Raw genomic sequence first — 21,620 nt, forward strand, 5'->3', positions numbered from 1 at the left:
TCAGACACACATGAAGACAGAAAACTAAACAGCAGTAATGTCTGTAGGATTATTGAAGTTGGGCTAACTGTCATATAAAGATTTGCTACCTGGTGGCTAAAAACAGAGCTATGGTTAGAATAATGTTAACACATTAGCACAGTGAAGCTGGAGGATGAGCATTAATGTTTTTACTTCGATTTAGAAGGCCACAACACCACTAGTGACATCACAGCATCCACAGCCATCTTTTATATACAGTCTATGGGGCCATTGCTGAAACTCTCGAGTTTACAGCTTTTCTCGCTAACTTTACCTGGTTCATAATGGACGTCTTCCTTCCCAGTCGACTCCCTGGGAATCGAATGGTGCTTTTCTTGCTGCCATCATCTGACTCGGACTTAACCACCTTCTCACTGTCTCCTTTCTCTTTCTCCTGCTCTTTTTGTCGCCATTTCTTTTTGCGATTGCGACGCTCTTTTGCACTCTTGGAGCTCAGCTTGGAGACCTCCGAGGAGCTGCGGGACAAGTGCCCCCCACCTTCATCTTCTAACGCAGCCTCTGACACAGTACCAGCAGATGTCGCCATGGCAGCAGCCTGAGAGAAAAAAAAAGACATGATAACCTAAAACTATGAAAAATGCATATTGGTGTATGTATATTAGAGAGTATGACAGACCTGAGTCTCTTCCTGTTGCTTCTTGAGCTGTTCGAGCATGGCTTTGAATTCTGCCTCTTTCTGCTGTGCCTCTTCAATCGTGGCTTGGTTCTGCTCCTCATAGGCCATGGCCACCACAGCCAAGATCAGATTCACCAGGTAGAAGGAGCCCACAAAGATGACCAGCACAAAGAAGATCATGTACGTCTTCCCTGCAGCTCGAAGAGTCTCACAGAAAACACAGACATAGCATAAAAGTGAATGAATCAGTAATTTATCATGCAAGATTAAGACTAAAATGAAACAAGTAATGATAAAATATAACTGAAATCCTTCTTGGTGCACAGTTATTTTAATGTTTATGGATTTTTTCTGCTGGATTTTAGTATGCACTCTATATTGTGTGCTATGTCAGCATTTCTGATGTTTCGACAATCCGAAGACCTTCTCCGGGAAAACGTCCATACTGAAACGATGCCTTATAGTCTGCGCACACATACACGTACACACACTACAACACAAACCTATTTTGCCAAAAAAGGAGAAGCTATTATGCTTGTGATGGTGATGGTCTACAGAAGCAGGAAATATTCCAGCTCACAGTCATGGTAGTGCAGCTACCTTAACAGATTTTGGTGCACATACTGAATTTGCACATGCATTTGTGTCCCTAAAAGCATCAAAAAGTGCTGAATCATTCAGACATCCATGCTAATCTGATGATTCATATATATTTTTTATGATGAAGTGTGCTGCTTGAGGGAGAGGTAGCTACTGGGCACTGAGAGGCTTTAATAAAACAAGTCTTTACCAGCATGTAGAGATTTTCCCAGAAGTCTTGGGTCATGAGACGAAAGAGGGTGAGGAAAGCCCATCCAAAGCTATCAAAGCTGGTATAACCGTAGTTGGGGTTCCTTCCAGCTTTCATACATGTAAAACCCTCTGGACATCGTCTGATAGAGGATAACAGAGCAATACCGAAAACCATCATTTAAAAAGTGAATGAAAAGCACCACTTTGACATCGACACAGGTAAGATAACATGCATCCTGATCTACATCCCTGCCCTGGATGCAACGAGATGAAAAATATCTCGTGTGCTTTTTGATTTTCTTTAATCTACACACCCTGTGAATCCATCAGATCAAAATACGATCAAATATCCCCTGGAGATATGCAAGACAGGGCCGTTGTTACACCTCCAAATACAGCAATAAGCCATATCTAAGCATCAAAAGTTTAACTGGCTGGAGCTCAACAGAATCTTACAGGCATAAAACCACAGCCCAACATATGACAGGTAGCAGTATTTAGGAGGAATTTGGAGCACTAGCACAAACTAGAAGAAAACAAGAATACATTGATGTCACAAGGAGTAACTGCACTGGAAGAAAGCGTCAACAAGGCCTCGTAATGGCTGTGACTGGAGAAATTAGCTGGGTCATCCCAGGAAAAGGATCTGATGCTGAAATACCCCAAACACCGACTGCCCCCCTGTTAAATTTCTGATAATGTTTTAAGATGTGTGGTGGAACAACAGGAATATGGCAGACAGCTCCTGTAAACATAGCATAAATATAATTGTGAGGATTTACTGAGCGAAGTACTGGCTTACCCTGAGTCAGAACTATTTCCACATAGCAGAGCATCAAGCTGACCAGGGAGGAAGTAGAAATTAGCTATTTAAAAAAGAGAGAGAGAGCAGTCACTTGCATTGGCCACTGGGCAAAGAGTCTGTGTTACCCGAGTGAGTCAGCGTTTCTGTTAATATTTCATCCCTCAGACATCATGACTAAGTCAAAGAATCTCTAATGCTGCATACGCGTCCCAAAGTTTAATCAAGTTTTAAAGTCAACACTTACAGGTGTTCATGATGTATTCACCCCAGTCAAAAGCCCGGCTGCCATTCGGGTACAGAGCCGTCATGTTGATCGGCCAGATCACGCATTTATTCCGCAGGTTCCCCATGAACAGCTGCAGTCCAATCAGAGCGAAGACACTGAGACAGAAGACGGTCAGGATCATCACGTCCGACAGCTTCTTCACAGACTGGATTAGAGCGCCCACAATGGTCTTCAGGCCTGTCGATTAACATATGAATAACACACACACACACAAATGTGCACAAATTCACACACATGGAAACAGGCACAACTCACACACACATGCACACCGAGATACACATTCAAATACACACACACATAGACACATACACAAAATAAGACACAAATAAAATGTTTTCGCACTAGATGTGTTGGGTTCAGTGTTATAGCTGCACTTCTAAGCTGACTCGAATCATGCATGAAAAGGGTAAATTAGGTAATGTATAAACTAATTCTGTCTTTAACCCTGTGCTGTGCAGATTCTTATATAAAGCTAAACTTGGCAGGCATCGGAGTGATTTCTTAAGAATCTGCACCCGGCTCTGCCAAGTCTCAATACCAGAAATTGACATTCAGAGTGTGTTGTGCAGTCCCTTACAGAATAAAACCAGTGCATAGGCATTGCTTTTCATTGTCATTTCTGCCTCGATGCAAGTGTAAGCCCAAACTCTGATTAATTATTCAGCACTAGCTACTGTATGCTGTGTGTTTGTAATTGAACTATCACTTAACTACGTTTTAACCAAAGTTAATTTTATTTTATTATTTAGTAGAATAAAGTGGCGCATTTTCAAAATAATATGCAATTAAATTCCTTCATTTTTTTTGTTAAAGCCCTAATTCATCCTTAACAGAAAATCAGTCAATTTGTGAGATATTTCATCCAGAATCTGTAATAGTCTGCTATCCAAAAAATAAACAGGTACAGGTAGTCCCATAAAGTAACAAAAAAGTGTAGACAGCCATTGTTTGCAGATACATTTATGCACCTTAGACGTAGAAGAACATGCTGTCCTGCTTCTCCACGTCTCCCCTGCCTACATACTAATTTTCTGCCTGTTGACTTCCAGCGTTCCTTGTATTAATTTAGATTAAGACTGCAGGCTGCTCAGCTGACCTAATATAATGAGTGTTTATATTAAGAGAAAATCTAACATTTATGCAGGTTTTTGCATTTTGAATATTTAGTCATTGATAAGCTTAGCTTTGGCCACTGTATCACCTCTGGCCTGTTCTAGTTAAAGTTTACCGTACCAATACTGAAGTGTACAGCACTGATTTTTCTGTCATAGACTATTAAAAAGAAATCACACTCAATTTCTACAGAGAGCATATGGCACTACGACGAATACTACCACTGTAGGGGATGTTTCCATTAGAAAGGCACACTTTTGTATTTATATTTATATAAAAAGAAGCTGAACAATTTTAATTCTGATGTTATGCATATGATAAAAATCATCTGGTCCTTAGCTATTCTCCAAATTAAAACTTCAGATGGATGAACAACTGACATGACATATTATACTGTGTCATCATTTTTTAACATAAATAAATGCAGAAGCAGTGTGTGAAAAACAGCCAGGTGCTGATTATCAAATGCACCACCTCTATAAAAGCAGATGTTTTGGAATTACGGTATTCTGAAGAATTGAATGCAATGTTCAGAGAAACTGCAAATAACCCAAGAGCTACATTTCAAACTACAGATCTCAGTTAGCATGTAAAATGTTAAGTTCATATTGGTATAGTCAGAAAAACACTGAACAAGTATGTTTAGGAGGAAAGCCAAGAGAAAGCTTCCTCTCTAAAAAGAACATGACAACACAACTTAGGTTCACCAATTTCCATCTGAAGAAACTACAAGATGTCTGGAACAATGAGACCAAGGTGGAGATGTTTGGTCATAATGCACAGCATCACACTGGGTGAAACCCAAACAGCATATCACAACAAACACCTCACACCAACTGTGAAGCACGGTGGTGGAGGGGTGATGATTTGGGCTGGTTTTGCAGCAGCACAAGCAAAGCGTAAACTCTTCTGTGTACCAAAATATTCTCAAACGTGAGGCCATTTCTATAGCTATGGCTTGGCTGACATTGAGTCACTGAACAGGACAATGATAAAAAAAATGTGGACAAACAAATATCAGTGAACTTTAAGGAACTGAAGCAACGCTGTAAAGAAGGGCGGTCCAAGAGTGGTTTCATCACAACAATGTAAGAGACTGATAATGTCAAACAGGAAATGATGACGTCAAGTTATTGTTGCTCAAAGTGGTTCTATAAGCTGATGAATCATAAGATATATTGTTGACACACTGCTTCTGCACTTTGTCTTAGTTTTTTGTTAAATAAAGAATGGACAAAATGTCACGTGTTGTTGTTGATTTTAGGTTGTATTTAAATCATTTTAAGATCTGAAGAGTACCCTAACCCTTTTTCTTATGTCCCAATATGTAAAACCTTAGACTTGAAACTTGGTTTACTTTCTTTTTAAAAAAACATAACAACTGTACACAATGTACACAGTGAGAGCTAAAGAAATACGAAGCTGATTTATCGGAACTGTACAACTGTGTAACTTAGGATCCATGTGAAAAAGACCTAATTTCCTTTAAATCTGTGTGTTCATCTATGGGAACATCCCTGAGTAGCTTTCTTTTATAATTACACTGCATCCAACAAATGAACTGCACACAACAGCACAACAAACAGATAACAGTGGACATAATCAGGCTCAATCGAGGAAGCAGGAAGTGAAGAGGAGAAAGAGAGGACAGGTGAGGAAGAGTACGTGCCTGTAGGTAGGGGGTAAGGGGGCAATGAGAGGTGTCATGCAGGTCATTTAAACGCTAAGGCTGAAGGAAGTGACTATGTCAGCATCACTCGTCTAAAACGTGGTGATGACCTTGCATTAACCGAAGAACCATTTCCATCCCGGGCATCTGTTTTTCTCTCTCATGGTGTTGAAACTTCAAGCTGGTTTTACCACACTAAGTGTTGTACGCTTGGAATTAACATTATTGTACCCTGTCTGTGTATGCTGTATGTGTGAAGCATGTAATGTGCTGCGATGGTGCTTACAGAGTTGTCATAAAAATACAACGGGTGAATGTGATGTATATAAAAATACAGAAATGAGACCTATTGTTTGTTGCCAACATAAAAAGAAAATTAGAGCATATGAAATATTTAGATTACAGTAGTACACTACACTCATGTACAGTTTTTCAAGGTACTTGGAAGGTTACCTTGGAATACTTGTAACAACTCTGTGGATTTAGGCTGTCTCGCTAACTTATGTCAATTTGGAAATCAGGACTTAAGTTTCTTATCACACCAAAGAATAGGAAATGAGTGCAAAGAAATGTAACACATTATAATATTTCTTTATATTTTCTCTTTCACTCCCAGGATGGATAAAGATCTTCAAAAGAGAAAAAAAAAGTTTATTTACATCCTGATTAAAATAAAATAAAATAAAATAAAATAAAATAAAATAAAAAGAATAGCCTCTTAAAGCCAAACGTGTAATAGCATGTACTTCAAAGCTTCATGCAGTTGTCAGATTAGGCTTGGCAGTCTTAGGGAATGAAATAGTGTTAAAAACAAATCCCTGCAGTGATAATTTGGATCAAAGAACGTAGTAAAACTGAACACAGTTGATCTGACAGTTGGTGAAAAAATTCACAATAATTAGTTTGTTCATTTAATCACTTTTAACAACATGCAGAATGGCTTTTAGAGTCAACTTTTCCCTTTAATTTATGCCAGCTCTGGACATTTCTAATTTAATGTGAGGTGCAAGTAGACTGCTAAGCCTATCAAAAATGTATTGCTACCATTTTTGATTATAATAAAAAATAAAAAGTTAAACAACAAAGGAAATAATTCAAAATCAATACCTTCTTTAAAAGTAAAAGAAAGACTAAAATGAAAGAATCAAATAGAGCTAAGAGGTAATGTAAGCTCAGCCTTAGTGTTTAAATGGGAGTCTCACCTGGAATGACAGAAATAGTTTTCAGTGCTCGGAGAACCCTGAACGTTCTCAGCGCCGAGACATTCCCAAGGTCCACAAACTCTGTTATATATCTGTAACAAGGTAGGATGACACACAGAACAGAGCCCCATGACACACAACACACACACACGATAACTACACGCACGTATGCGCAAGAACACGACACCAGCACCACCATCGAAGACCAGGAGGGACACCACGGTGAGAGCAAGAACACCTGTTCAACCAGTGGGAAGAGAACGCAGAGAGAAGAGGAGAGGAGAGGGAGTGGAACAAAACCACACCTAACATCAACCCCGTGGCTCGCCCACCCGCAAACACAAACACCTGGACTCTCTTACCTGGGATAACTGAAATTGTTTTCAAAGCCCTCAGAACCCTGAACGTACGCAGAGCTGACACATTGCCTAGGTTTACAAACTCTGTTATATACCTGCAAGGTGGATCAGATACAGTTACTCAGCAGCCATGCTGACCAGGGGAAAGAAAGAAAGAGGTTAATACAGACTATGTGAATAAGCATCATCAGCAACTGTGATGGAGTGATGTGGATTAGTCATTGTGTTGAAGTGTTTCATTTTAAAAATATCAACACAAATCACACCCAAAAATGCAAAATGCAACAGAAAAATATAAAATCCATGATTTATTTATCCAAATAATTAACTGGTAAGGAAAATTTGCTTGGTATAAACTGGATGTATGCAAATCAAGAAAATTTTGTTTTACCTTGTACTGTAAAATTTATATGTAATTAAATTACACTAAAGTGTTTTTGGGCATGAATATTATTTTGAGTGCATTACAATCAACTTTACTTACAACTTACAATCACTTTAACTGTGAATAAAGCGATAAATGGTTTCATTCTCTCAAATTAACTAACCCCTGTTGCCTTCACACATGCACGACTTGGCAAACAGGAAAAAGGAAAGAAATTCATAATCTATACCCAGGCAAGAGCAAACTGGCAATGAAAAAAGTGTTGATAAGAAACATGCCAGTGTGTAGAATCACAAATAAAACCCCAGTTTAACAATGTTCAAATCATTCTGAGCTTATATGAGTATTTAACATAAAATGTGCGTACTGTACTTTGTTACTATGACTGATAAATTGCACAAAAGTGTCAGATTAAAACTCATATAAGCAAACTGATGTTTGATTTTTTTTTTTTTAATTTGCCAGGGGGGTTAAAAGCATCCCAGGTAGGTGGGGTCTTTCAGACGTCACAGTGAGGGGAGCTTTAAGAATTTTTGAACCCTAAATTGAGAAGTGTATGGTATAATTTAGAGTTTCTATGCGAGGGACGAGGCTGAAAACCAGTACTGAATGGCCCCAAGCTTCTTGCCAGCAGGTGGGAATGCATCAAGATCAGACTAATAATTCTGCAGTGGAAATCATTAAATGGGCTCAGGAGCACTTCTGAAAACCTTAACAAAACCTAAAATTTATCAGTGCATAAACAAATGCATTTTAATACCATATTATCAACAGCAAAATGCATCCAGAAACTCCCTGAGCTCATTTAAGATGGGCCAGAACAAAATAGCTCAGAAACTAAAGAAGTATGACGGCTGAATAGAAAATGATCAAATAAGGAGCTTATTTCTAAAATGAATGCAGGTACTGTGCTATGAAGTATGAGTACAATATGCCAGAAACTTTCATATGGTAAACATGTTAATGTTTCAACTTTTTAGAAAAGTATTGCTGGCATCAGCAGTTAAATTTAAGTTTAGGACCTTTCCCATACCACTTTAAATACGTTATTATGTTAGCTCAGGAAAAAGAGAATAAGATAAAACTAAAGAAAACTAAGGAAAAGAGACTGTCCTTATGTGTTTATTATCAATACGTATGGCAGACTGAAAACTTTTAGGACCCATCCCAACTGAAGTTAAGTCAATTCAATCATTTTAAACGCCTTATAACAGAAAATTTGTTTTTAAGAAGTTTCGAGACTTTTGAAGGATGCACAAACACCCTGATCTGATTCCAATCTTTCAACTTCTCAAAGTCGCAGTTGTTGGCTGTTCTATGATCAATAAAATATAAACTTTAAATACAAATATAATCTGAGTCAAGATTGCAAAAGAAGACTCAGACAGTGCATATTTATCTGTGCCGTTTTCAAGCTGCGAGTTTTATCTTTCATATGGGAGAAGTCGTATTTTTGTTGATTACAAATCAATGTGTTCTGAAGTACTTACGCCATTGAAATGACCATGAAGTCCAGCCAGTTCCAAGGGTCTCTGAGAAAGGTGAACCCGTCGATGGCAAAACCTCGGGCAACAATTTTTGTGAGTGACTCAAACGTATAGATACCTGTAAAGGTATACCTTTCAAGGACAAAAAAAAGAAGAGGACAAAAAAGGTGAGGAGAACATCAAATGAGGATATGACTGCTGAGGAGAAGTATGGAGGTGGACTTACTCTACTTGCTTGGACCACTCCGGGGGATCGCTGAATGTCATGAATATGCAGTTGGTCAAAATCGTACACATGATGATCATGCTGAATAGCGTGAGAACACAGTTAAGGAAAGACTGAACAGTTGCGTCCATAATAACTGAAATATGGCTTTAACATTAAAGACAAACTTAAAGAAGAGCAGTCAGCAGGGACATTTAGTCCTTATAGTTCATTAAAATAACTTACAATGAGCTGGCCACTTCAACAGCAAACAGAAAAAATGTTTTCATTCACTATAAGGCAAACAAATCAAATAACTTGAAAGGATATGAATGTATCAAAATTTTAATAGCTATTCGCCTAAATAGATTAAAAGGACTTATGATGTACAAGGAGGGCGTGGCACTGAAGCGGAAGAGTGTTTTCCCCTTGTTTAAGACTATAAACGTCTGAAAAAGAGAGAGAGACAGAGATAGTGAGACAGACAAACCCTACAAACACTTCTATGTCAAATATTCAGTAAACAGTCTGAAGACCTTCATATTATCTTATTGAAAGTATGATGACAGAGCTTACTGAGCTGACCTCTGAATACACTGGTTTCTTCTGTATCTACAAGGCTGATTGTAATACTGGAGTTTATACTGTGCTTCCTGCTTATTGGTTTGTGACTATACGTATTTGGAAATAATTACCCTGCAATGATCTAAGTATACAGGTTAAAAACGGTAATAAAGAGATAAAGGTACGCAGCAGCAGTAAGAGTCTCTACTGACATGGGTGATCATTCACCCAGGAATCAGGGTTACAGTTCTGTCCTTCTTACATCAGACTGGGACTTTGCCCTGGCCAGCTTTCCCCCTGATAAAAGCTTTGAGCAGCTTCAGGATCAGCAGACAGGCACATGGGAAACTCTCCTTTTCGTGGCCAAATGTCTCTCTTCATCCCAAGTTTAAAGCTCTTACTGGAAGGAGATGGCAAATGCTGTCATCGATCAGGGCAGATCTGCTGACTCTAGGCTCTCAACGACTGCTCCGGTCCCCACCCATAAACAGCACCGGGCCAAGTGGGGCTGGGCACTGGGGTGAGACAGCATTGTGTGTTTGTTTGTGGACGTTTGTGGATGTTTGAGCCCAGTGTTGGACAAAACTATGGGAGGTGACAGTAAGAGGAATTATTTGCAAACAAACACAGGGATACTGTGCATTCATAGCTGCAGCTGCTGCAAGCACTTGTTCTTTTTTTCTGTATCTACATGCAATACAGTTTAGAGATGGTTCACTGACAATTTATAAATGTGTTGTTTGGATGTAAATGTAAGTGAGTTATGAATGTGGACGCTGCCTGGATATTTGTCTTTGTTCACAACAGCCTCTTCTGCGTCTTTATGACATCACTGACAATATCAGCTGCCACTATATGGAGAAAACTGATCATGTTCTTTGTTATGCCCTCACTGAAGAACAGCAATTCTATCCTCTTAGTTCAAAAGCTAATCATTTATATCGCAGTGAGCTTGCATTCATAAAATGTTATGGATGGATATCAATTATCAGTTAGCTCAGTTCATTGAGCTAATCGATATGGAAATAATAATAGTAACAGTAATGATAAGAAGAAGAAGACGAAAAGGACGAGGAATCCTTGTACTTCTGTAGTGATAACCCATATGATAGATGCATTTGGTCTTTAGTAACCACATCACAAATACACACACCGTGAGTTTGGGATATCCACCAAGGGAAAAGAAACGAGGAGGCGACTCAAAGTGTCCTGAATCAAGTGGTGTCCAGAAAACTAATTAAATCAAAAATAGTTCCCTTAGTCTGGCTAAAGACAAAATGTATCCTCTAGATCAGACAACTCCTTACTCTTCCCCTCCTTTTCCCTTCCCTGCTGCTTTTTGTCCATAGATCATAACCACTACTCAAAATATCCTCTTACTTTCTTTTTTTTTTTTGAAAAATAAAAAGGATTATCTACTTAATGACCACAGAAAAAAGAGGAAATCACAGAGTTGTCCAAGTCTTGTCCAAAGGGTAAATCTCTCCCAGAGGTCAAGTGAAGGTTTTCGCTCACCAATACAGCATTGGGATGGAAGAACAGGAATATCTCATTAGCAGCATATGCCCACTGTGCAAGACTATGATAGGCTAATCAATGTCAAGGATATTGCGATAGATAAGTCATATGGGTTTACTGATGCTTTTAAAAACCTGAGTCATCATAAAACCTGAGTCTCTATTGTATAGTAATCCATATTGTAGTATGGTATATCTTTACCCATCCCGTTTGCTAAGAATACAGGGTGGAAAGGTGCTGCAATTTATTGAAGCATGAACAAGCAAACATCGAAATATAGTCTATAAGGCAAAAACAGAGCTTGTACAATTTGCCAAGCCTTTTTTGTAATTTAAGCAGTCTTCAGGAATAGTTCTCCAGGCTTCCTTGAGGACATTCAATGCTCGTCTGTGGATGTTGACTGTCTTATTATGTTCTTTGTCAAGATGATCCCACACTCCTTCGGTAATTTTGAGGTCCGAGCTCTGGGGAGGTCAATCCATGAGTGATAGTTTTCTACTGTGTGTGTCTCATTATCTATTCATGTTTTTAATGCACTAGCAGTGTGTCTGTGATTATTTTCAAAGGACTGGACTGAAAATGACAGAAAAGGCAGATGGTATCCACAAAAAAAACCAAAACTACAAGAACGTCTGGCTCCTTAGCAGCACAGAAAAGAGGAGTGGATCAAGATTTTTTCACAGTACTCCAGGTCACCCTCTGCTGCGTTGGGAATGCAGAAACTTCCGTAGACTCAATTGTAAAGGCTTTCTAACTACTTTATGAATTGTCTCAGCCTGGAGACAGAAAAATCTACTGTTGACGCAAACTTGGCATGATTACTACAAGGTTCGCAAATGTCAGGCAGTTTCCTTAATTGATCATATAATCAATGAATCGCTGAACCTTATATATAGTGAATGAATGAATTCTTTTAGTAAACGTGTCATTTTTACAGGCTATTTTTGCACATCCTAAGTCATATTCTTAAAAAAAAAAAAGTCGAACTAACGTATGAGTAAAAACATATGAGTAAAAAAAAAGGACAGTCCAACTTTTGTTCCTGATCCCAAAAATGGGAGCAAATCTTTGTGGTCAGATATAAATTATAAGAGTATTTTGTAAACTGGAATTCACTTTTCACAGTTTTTAAAGAATAAAACTAGATGGAAGGACCTGCACAAGAAAACAGGCACACACGTGAAGCATGCCATCGTTAGCAGCCACCATCCTGAGTCCAACCAATGAAATCAGCAGCTGAGTGAATGTGTGAAGGATAACTTTGACTGTTTAAATTCTTCAAAGCGCCTAACTGACAGAACAATTTTCCCTGGTTTAATTAATTTCTTGAACAAACTCTGTAAAGTAGGATCACAGACAGTGAATCAGTTCATCAATATGAAATTAAGGTTTTAGCCTTCACAAAGCATTCCAGCGGGATGAAAATATTTAACATGTAGTGAACGAGTGGTTCAATTGCATCTCTTCAAATGGATAAACATACAATCAAATAGAGTGGCTATAGTAGATAAGTACCAAACAAATGACTGTGCGGCACATAATGATTACTGCAGTCATTCACACAAAGTGCATGAAGGTACAGTGCATACGCTTATCACAATAGCACTGATCTATATTGCTATAAACAAATGAATATGCACACCTTTAAATGCACGACTCAGCAGGTCGGGCTTCATTCTACCAAGCCACCTTTGCTGCAAAGCTGTGGAAATGATAATAACTCTCAACAAAGCACATGCAAGAATCAGGAGACAGAATGCAGCTACAATGGCAGTCTACTTGCAGATGTGCTTGTGTTTGCATGGAGCGGACACATGGAGGTACGGGACACAAGCAAAGAGAGCCAAAGAGAGACAGATAAGAGGATGGAGGGGGAGTGATGCAGAACAGAAAGCCAAAGAGCTGCAGAGATGAGAGAGCCAAACCTGAGATGGATGGGTAGATGGAGGGAGGAGGAGGAGTAGGAGGAATTGGTAGGCATGCAGCAGAGAGAGAAACTTAGAGATGAGAAGAGGACGAAAGAGAAACAAAGAAAGCTCAATGAAATCTTAAAGGGGAGATTATAGTAAGTCGCAGGGAAGAGGTGGTTTATTTCTCTTAATTACTTCTTTATGAAACTGACAACAATTAAGTCTTTGTGATCAGCACATGTATTAGAAGATGGACATAAAAAATGTATAAAGCAGATCAAACAAAAATGCACAAACGATTACATTAGAATCATTTATAACCCAAACCAGACAAACATGCAGTTTTTTACCCTTTTAAGATGCTGACCAAACAATAAAGTGGCAAAGTAGATATTATTTCTGTCGTGATCTGGTACACTTTTGCAAGCGAGAACGGTCAAAAACCCAATCTGTAAAGTGTACCTGGTATGGACAAAGTCAATCTAGAATAAATTTATGGAAAAGTAAAAGTATTGTTAGACTTGACAAAGTATTATTTCCATAGCACTTCCTTTATGGCAAACCAGCATCACGAGACATGTTAATTAATTACTAAGTGTCAGCAAATATAGCTCATTCGCTGCCGTCGAAACTCAGTGGACAGACGGTCGCATCTAAATATGAATGACTCAAAGCTAATTCACCTGTATCAGAAAAACTGCGTCATCCCACTTCCTTACCCATATGCTGTGCTGCAAACAAAAACCAAACACTTTCCACCCCTTACCCTACCTTCCCTCTTAATACCAACCTGGCTAGCAGTGAAAGCACATTCAACCCCCCTCCCCTCCCTCTATCCGTTCCTCACTCAGCTCAGAACAGGAGGATGCTGTGTCATCAGAGACTGAGGACTCAGACAGAGCACTAAAGCCTGGGCTTCATTCTAATTTACTACACCGTGAAAGAAAAGAACATGCTAGAGAGGAGGCAGCGGAAAGGAGAGGAGAAAGGGGAGTAAAGGAGATAGACAAACACACTGACAGAGATGATGGGATAGGGACATAATGTAATGGTGTGTGCAGTGCTACATGCTGAGCTTCAGAAGCAACCGCTCTTTTCGCTGTGAGCTCCCCTTGTGCACCCACTAGCAGTTGCTGCCCTGCACAAGCCTGTGCAGACTGGTAGACTGGGTGCTGCTAGAATACGACAGTTACAGAAATGCCACATACAGAAAGCACATCAAGCTTTCAAACTAACAAAACCAGAGCTTCTTTTTCTCCACACAGTGCCACTTTAACACTGCATTAAAGTGCTGTGATCAGGTTTCCTGCAGCTGCAGCTGATGGTAACACACACGCAAACACACATGAACGCGCTCAGACACACTCATTGACACACAGCGCAGCGGTGAGCGATGGTGGGTTGAGCAGAGGAGACGAGCAGCCCGAAAAGGTGATTGCAGAAACGGGGGGGGGGGGGGGGGGGGGGGGGGGGGGAGTAAGAGGAACTAACTAACTAGAGTAAATTCCATGGTTATGATCAAAGTTAAATACATGAGTGGATTAGGCAGTTCACTGGTACGAAAGGTGGTATGATGTTGCTAATTCACCACATAATTAGCTGCGATAAGGGAAGCAAATCGTGACTGAGCAGAATAAAGAGAAATCAAAACCTGTATTGATATGTTCAGAAACACATACTGTATGCAGGAATCAGTGAAGCCAAAGATGGATGGAAGTGTAAAAGTTTAGCACCCATACCTTATTTACCTAATTTAGTGTAAATGTGTTCTTCAGCCATGCAGCATAGTCACAGCTGCACCAACAGAGCTGCTCAGAGGATTAAAAAACAAACAAACTAAGGACTGTGGCTGTAAGTCGCCAGTGAGGCATTTTTATATTTCTGAGTGATCTTATTTAGCTTATGCATGTTGACACAGCACATAAGTGTACCTGCAGCAATTATACGGTATTATATTAACTTTTGTACCAACAGAAGAAATATAAGTCTAAAAGACCTCTCGCATGATATTCTGGTCAAAGACCATGTGGAAATACTATGCTATGCTACTTCGTTTGAAGCAGAACCCTGTATACTGATAATGTAGATGTTATCATGTCATCATAACCATTTTAAAGAATACTTCCGCCATGTACCGCAAATCATCTGGACAGTAAGAGCATATAAATACACAGGGGGTTGATTATCATTACACTACTGTTTAAAAGAAAACTCTGCAGGAAGATTTAGATCAATCTGAAAATTTATTCTTGGCCTTTGTAAACATGAAGCAATTATTTTAAGAAAATAGCAAATGAAATATATAAAGACAAATGTTTATTTATTCAAATAATAAATCATTATCAGAAAACATAACAGCTAACGAACAGCTTAACATAAACTGAATCAAGTAAATTTCATTTGACCAGATTTCATTAAATTTAATGTTTCATGTAACAAAATGACATTTTTACACTTTTTGACTTTTTTTTTTTTTAAGAATGCTGAATATTCCAACTGAATATCCCTGATTCAGTAGTGTGTGTATATATATATATATGTGTATATATATATATATATATATATATATATATATACACACACTACTGAATCAGGGCTTTGGCTCAATAGATAAGAAAAGGCACATGTACTTAATAGTTCCATCCAGGCTACGAGGAAGTGCTTCTCGTTGAGATCACGAGTCTTGCTGACTGGGCTTCTGGCGTCTACAGAGCCCACAGATTCTCTTACACATTATCCCTGCTACCACACTGGAGACTGGCTACTCCCCACCTATACACAGCTGAAAGTACTATTGCACACTCCAGCCTTTTTCTCTCCACTCCCTGTCCTCTTCTGCCATCTTCTGCCTTCCACTACTCATTCCTCTTTTCCTAGTATGGAGTGACAGGAATCTCAGCGCCGTGGGTCTCATTAATAAGAAATACATGATTTGGGGGGGAAATATGAGTTTGGAGTTTGGTACAAACGCTGCGTAACAATGATTTTGAGAGAACACTGAGAAAACCTTTGATTTTTTCTGGTTTATCTATTTTAAAATTAAAGAAATGTACTGTTTAACACTAAAACTCAAAAAAGAAATCACACACATATGCTGCGCTGATAAACACAATCCAGTTAGATCGTTTTTTCTCCTCCGCCATCCTGACAGAGCACTTGTTATGTGGGAGTTTGCTTTGTCGTAACAGAATTCAGTTCACAATAGCACTGAAACATGAAGGCAAATTTGTCGTCCCCTCCAGCTGTTACATCATCTTTATTATGCATTAACACATATTATTAATCAACCCTGCAGAAACCCGAGACTAACCGCTGCCCAAGAACTGCATTCCACAGCAGCCCTGCAGTGTTGCACGAGCCAAATGTCCTTCTTCCTCAGCTTTGCTTTCATTGTACAAGTGTAGTAAAAAAAAACATATATGTAAACTCACAGATATTTTATATTATCAAAGCACACTCTAATGACTGCCTCGAAGCCCCAGTACCATGACTAAAAAATAGTTTTGAAAAGCACTTGATTGCCTCAAGGTCATCTTTGTTATCTCTAGCTCTGTGGTAACAATAATTTGATTTTTCTGCTTGAAGTGATATGAGATCTAAATTTGTTGTTCATTTCAAATCACCTAATGTGTTAAGTTTACAGTGATGGCAGTTGCCCATCAGGGGGTTCAGGACAATGGTTTAATACTATTCAGAGAATTCAAGAGAGTTGGAATCCTTAAACTTGATTTAATATATGTAGTGTTTGTCTGGTAAGAAGAGGACATTTGTTTAGTGGAGTAAGGCTGTATAACAACTTACTTTCTGATTCAGGTAGAACGGGTCCAAATCCTCCAGTGGTGTGGCCACCATTCCATCAGGGATATCGCCGTAGATGAACGGCAGGCTCTTCCCAGCCTCCAGGTCACTGTTGGGCTTGGGCTCATTTTCGTCGGATGTGTCGCGGTGACTGCTGTCTGATCTTGGCTTGGGCGGCTTCTTGTTCTTCTCTTCTTTGATGCGTTTCTCGATATTAGCGAGTGACTCCGGGGTGAATTTCTTGAAGCTGTCAGGTCCTGGGGGTGCAAGAAGGGGTGCGGCCATGTTTTCATCCTGCAGCTATTTCCTCTTTATTTGTTTTCCATCCCAGACATCCAGCTCTGATAGGAAGACAACGATAAAGGGTGGAAGAGTGAGAACAGATACTCAACAAAGAGAAAAAGAGGGTTAAAAGACATAAAAAGTGCAAGCATCTAACCATCAGCCTTAATGACTGAGGCACACAGACAGCATTGAATTCCCTTTTGTTCTCACCTCTGTGACCCCAACTTTACATAACAAGGAGACGTGTCAAGTTTTCTCTTCTTGAGTTTATGCACTGTACGTCTGATAGCCTCTCCTTCAAAATATATCTGACATTAAATTCTGCATTTACTTTACATTTTATTTGCAGCTACACAGCGCCTAAAGTAGTGAAGAATAAAATGAAAAACCATAATGTGAAAGTGGTAGCTCTCACTAGAAGAGATATCCAACTCTGCAGCAGCATATGTGCAGCTTTCAGCTATGGAAATGATAAACCCAGATATGGAAAAACTAAGCTATGGTGGAGTTCAAACAGCTCTTGCTGCTAGTAGAAATGTTAAGTGCACACAGGCAAATTCAGCCCTCTTCAGTGCAAAACAAACACACAAGCCAGAAAGCACCAGACATTTCTCATTTCAGTAAAGTCAGACATGAGAACACTGTCACCAAAAGAACTTAATAAACTTAATGCGAGTCAGGGTGGGGTTTCATCCATGATGATAATGTAAATATTCACTGTGCATGATGAGCTGGCTTTAAAATACATTTAGCTTGCCCATAAATCACAGTTTTTGTGATTCAGTGTGACAAATTCATCCACCTGACCCCTACTGTGATACACTTTACAAATGCCACATTCCTGGTATCCGACATCCTGTAACAACAGTTAAATGATTGATTAACTTTATTAATTACTGATTTATAATCGTTTAACATTCTTAGGCACAGAACCGTTTCACACAGTAATGCATAAATGATTTTATGAATTGGTCACTGTTATTTAGCCTCTCATACTCTGACTCATTGCTTAAAAGTAAGGTTATAATACTGTCTTCATGCACCCTGAATAGATAGATTTCAGTCCCCAGATGGCTGTGCATGCTCTATAATACACTGTATTAAACAGTCAAGTCAAAAATTCAAACATGAGTGTGTGCAAAACATTTAGGGGAACAATGGCAAGGTTACAGACCTGGGTATAAATCAAAAACGAACTCAAAAGCAATCCACAGGCAGAGAGAGATCCGGCAACCCGGTATCTGAGTATATGTTGGAAAAAAAGAAGGGGAACGAAGTCCGATTTAAGTAACCCAACCACGGCACAACCTCCAAGTCTCCTTCCACCAACGCTACATCAATTGATCCGTCAAGGTGATTCAAACCAGGATGCAATAGCATGACCAGCAGTTCGTGTGCACTCACAGGTAAAGCTGGGACAAATCTAAAAAAAAAAAAAAACAAAAAAAAACAGGCAGTAAAACTGCTCGAAATTTTGCAGATGTCGTTTTTATGATTTCCAGCAAAACTTAAAGGATAACATGAAAAACATTTTTAAAAAGTGCAAAAATAGGACTTTTTCTCGAATTAAAAGCGCCGCTCGGGTCACTCTTACATAATTTGCAGTGAATGCTACCGCACACAGCCGGAGCTAAATTCCGCAGAGCCAACCCGGTCTCGGTTTGATTAAAATCCGCTCAAAGTGAAAATAAGGAATGGATGATAGAAAAGCCCCAAAACTCCGAGAGCCTCAGTTGCCTCCCATTGAAAAAGAGCCGTGACGCTGCGCCCTCTGCGCATAGGAAAGGCATCCAGGCGCACAGCGGCCGCACTCCCGGTGAAGAAAAGAGAAGCTTTTGATTCGGCTCTCTCGCTCTCTCTGATGATGACCTGACATGTGATGAAGCTATCAGGACACCGCGGAGACAACTGTGCTCCAGAGTAGGAGGCGTACGGGGCTCTTGCATCAGAGTCACATGGATCGGACAGAACTTCATCCTTCATTTCCTGCAGCGAAGTCTAAACGTTGCCAGCCTCTAAATGCCATCAAAACGAAAGCGTTGCTGAGAAAATAAGCTGCTTGCCAAATATGAAAGGGGGCTCAAGTAACCCCCTCATATCATATACGGGGATGACAGAGCTGACTCTATTTCAGGTAGGCCCGAAGTTTTGATGTCCTGAGTGGGAATTTGATGAGTTGATTATTCATCTGAACCCGTTTGTCCTCAGAGAACAGACGAGGAAAGAGAAACAATTATTACAGAGCTCTTCCCTTCAGGGAGCTGTGCGGTAAAACTGAACACAAATCAAGCACACATCTTCCTATTTCTTAGAGAACTTCTACCCTTTGTGGGATTAAGACCACCCACTCCCTCTTTAATATTCTACGTCTTGCCATGAAAGTGGCCTGGTAATGCTGATATGTAGCCTGTGCAGTCCAGGGTAAAGTCCACTGTTACTGAGGCGCGCCGTTGTTCTATAGGGCCATAGCCTAAAATACTGCAGTGTGGTTTACTGCTGCTATATGGGCTCTGACTCTAGTAGGTCAGTTAAATGCACAAGCTACATCCCGAATACTCATTTCTGGACCGACAAAAACACACACGAAGTCAGCACAACCCAGTTCGCCCAACAGAAAGTGAAATTGGGCTTTTTGCAGAAAATAAACGAAACTAAAATGGCCTTAATGTTACAGCTTAGCCACCGCACCCGTATCTATAGACCTCGGAGATCTATAGACTCCTTGTGATGCAGGTTTACAGAGTACCACCACCGCGGGAAATACTGCACGAAAAGACTAGAAAGGGGTGTCGTGGTCCCCTTTGAGGACTGCCAAACTACAGACGCACCTACCTCTTCCTGCAATACAGTCTCCAAAGAGACTGAAAGAGGGAGGGGGGCACAGAGGTGGAGTGTGGGGGTGGCAGAGGAGGGGGTAAAACTACCAGTTAGCCTAGAAAATAATGGCACAAAGCTGGAAATGCTGGGAGGATGATTTTTTGCCAGGGGCGCATTATTCGCGTAGCTATTGAGAGCACACACCATAGTTGCTGTAGCCACTGACAGAAGTTTGACATGATCTCACTTATATGCGTAGGCTGTGTTTTACATCCCGACACACTGAAATGTCATAGCCTATTATCCAGCGGCGGGCCAACTCCCTTAACAACCTCCCGTCTCCCCTTTTTCTACCACGTCGCATTTCGATGGCTGTTTTTCATTCCATAAATCACATCTTTGCTACTTCTGCCTGCCGCCCCGCTTACATATTAGTCCATGTACTGGCAAGGAGCCCTCCACAGACGCTGGGAAAAGATGCTGAGAGAGGGACCGCTCTGCGGCACTGGGATGCAGTCAGTCGACAAAGTAAGACCGAGATCCATCCCGTGACGTGAAATAAAAGACAAAGCAGAAAAAATAAGGTCTACTTACTTTTTCTCGCATTAACAGAAATCCAGACAGCTGTCACCGAACTGCAGATGTGAGAAAGAGCCGGGAGTAAATGCGGCTGTCGCCATATTGTTGCTGCTATCTTCCTTCCCAGTGCGTGCGGCTACCCTGCATAATTGATGACTCTCAGCAAATTGTTGGGGAGTGTCGGTAAATGCCTCTGGTTTCAATAACGGACGAGAGACCGCAGCGTCGTAAGGAAATGTATTTTTTATTTATTTTTTATTTATTTAGTTATTTATTTATTTATTTTAAAAAGGACAGTGTACGCTACTCGTGTAAGATAACTCGTTCGTGTTCTGGTTGGGATTTGTAAGCAGTTAGCAAAATATACCTTAATCCAGAGGAGGAGCCAGACATTTGAAACACCCGGGGCTTAGCCCTAAAGGGTAGTATGCATGTGGGATTTTTTTTTTTTTTTTTTTTGAGGGGGGGGGTGTAGAAATGACTGAAAGATTAATAGGCTCTGTTTTGAGTTTTGTTCAAAAAAGAATGACTTCATATAGGGAAATATATATATCACACATGCAGGACACCTTAAACTAGTTTTTTAATTGAGCAGCAAGACAGAACGAAGTCGGGGCTGTATCAAGACACAGGGACTAAACCCCAATTCAACCAGACCCAGAACTGATCCAGAATTAAAACAGGACTACAACAGTTCAAAAGCAGGATTACTGAGGACTTAACCAAGACATAACCACAATCAGAACTAGATGATAGTAGCACTAAAAATCATCATAGACCTGCACTACACTTATTTATTTAATTCTACCAAAGTACAATATTTAGATTGAGAAAAGTTTATATAATTATTTAGCCTTGTTGTGCAAACAAGCCTGCAGAACTTAATAAATATAGAATTTGAAAAATAGCAAACCTAAAAAGAAACACTAGGTACGAGATACATGAGTACCTATGATACAGTGATACTTTTAGTAAGCAACCATTTGACTAACATGTGTGTCTCACCTGCTCTTGTTCATCTCTGTTCTGTCCTCATTCTCCATCTCAATCTCTGCTCCTCTCTCTCCCTCTTTGTGCTGACAATCATCAAATATACAGTTGAAACCAGATATTTACAAACTCTTCAGATCAAAACACAAACACTTTTTTAATTGTAACATCAAATCAGACTAAATGTTTATTTTTTTA

The 21,620-nt window shown here is 39.8% G+C and overlaps 1 protein-coding gene across 8 annotated transcripts in view; it reads right to left on the minus strand.

Annotated features, from left to right (window-relative positions):
• Positions 1-20,593, minus strand: part of scn8ab (sodium channel, voltage gated, type VIII, alpha subunit b) — a 45,374-nt gene extending 24,781 nt beyond the window's left edge. For 2 of the 8 annotated variants that reach the window (XM_004544930.6, XM_004544927.5), the window contains exons 1-11: positions 20,448-20,593; positions 16,755-17,092; positions 9,292-9,410; positions 8,983-9,072; positions 8,760-8,888; positions 6,526-6,617; positions 2,500-2,718; positions 2,253-2,316; positions 1,449-1,590; positions 659-865; positions 296-577 (exon numbers count right to left, since the gene is read on the minus strand). In XM_004544930.6, coding sequence (XP_004544987.1) covers positions 296-577; positions 659-865; positions 1,449-1,590; positions 2,253-2,316; positions 2,500-2,718; positions 6,526-6,617; positions 8,760-8,888; positions 8,983-9,072; positions 9,292-9,410; positions 16,755-17,036 — 1,626 coding nt within the window. In that variant the 5' untranslated portion in view covers positions 17,037-17,092; positions 20,448-20,593. Of the gene's footprint in view, positions 1-295; positions 578-658; positions 866-1,448; positions 1,591-2,252; positions 2,317-2,499; positions 2,719-6,525; positions 6,618-6,887; positions 6,980-8,759; positions 8,889-8,982; positions 9,073-9,291; positions 9,411-16,754; positions 17,093-18,210; positions 18,460-20,447 lie in introns of all 8 variants that reach the window. The other 6 variants (XM_012917489.4, XM_004544929.4, XM_023152980.3 and 3 more) reach the window with 4 other exon arrangements.
• Positions 20,594-21,620: the final 1,027 nt, after the last annotated feature.

Source organism: Maylandia zebra, linkage group LG5 (assembly GCF_041146795.1).
Source record: "Maylandia zebra isolate NMK-2024a linkage group LG5, Mzebra_GT3a, whole genome shotgun sequence".
Taxonomy (NCBI): domain Eukaryota; kingdom Metazoa; phylum Chordata; class Actinopteri; order Cichliformes; family Cichlidae; genus Maylandia; species Maylandia zebra.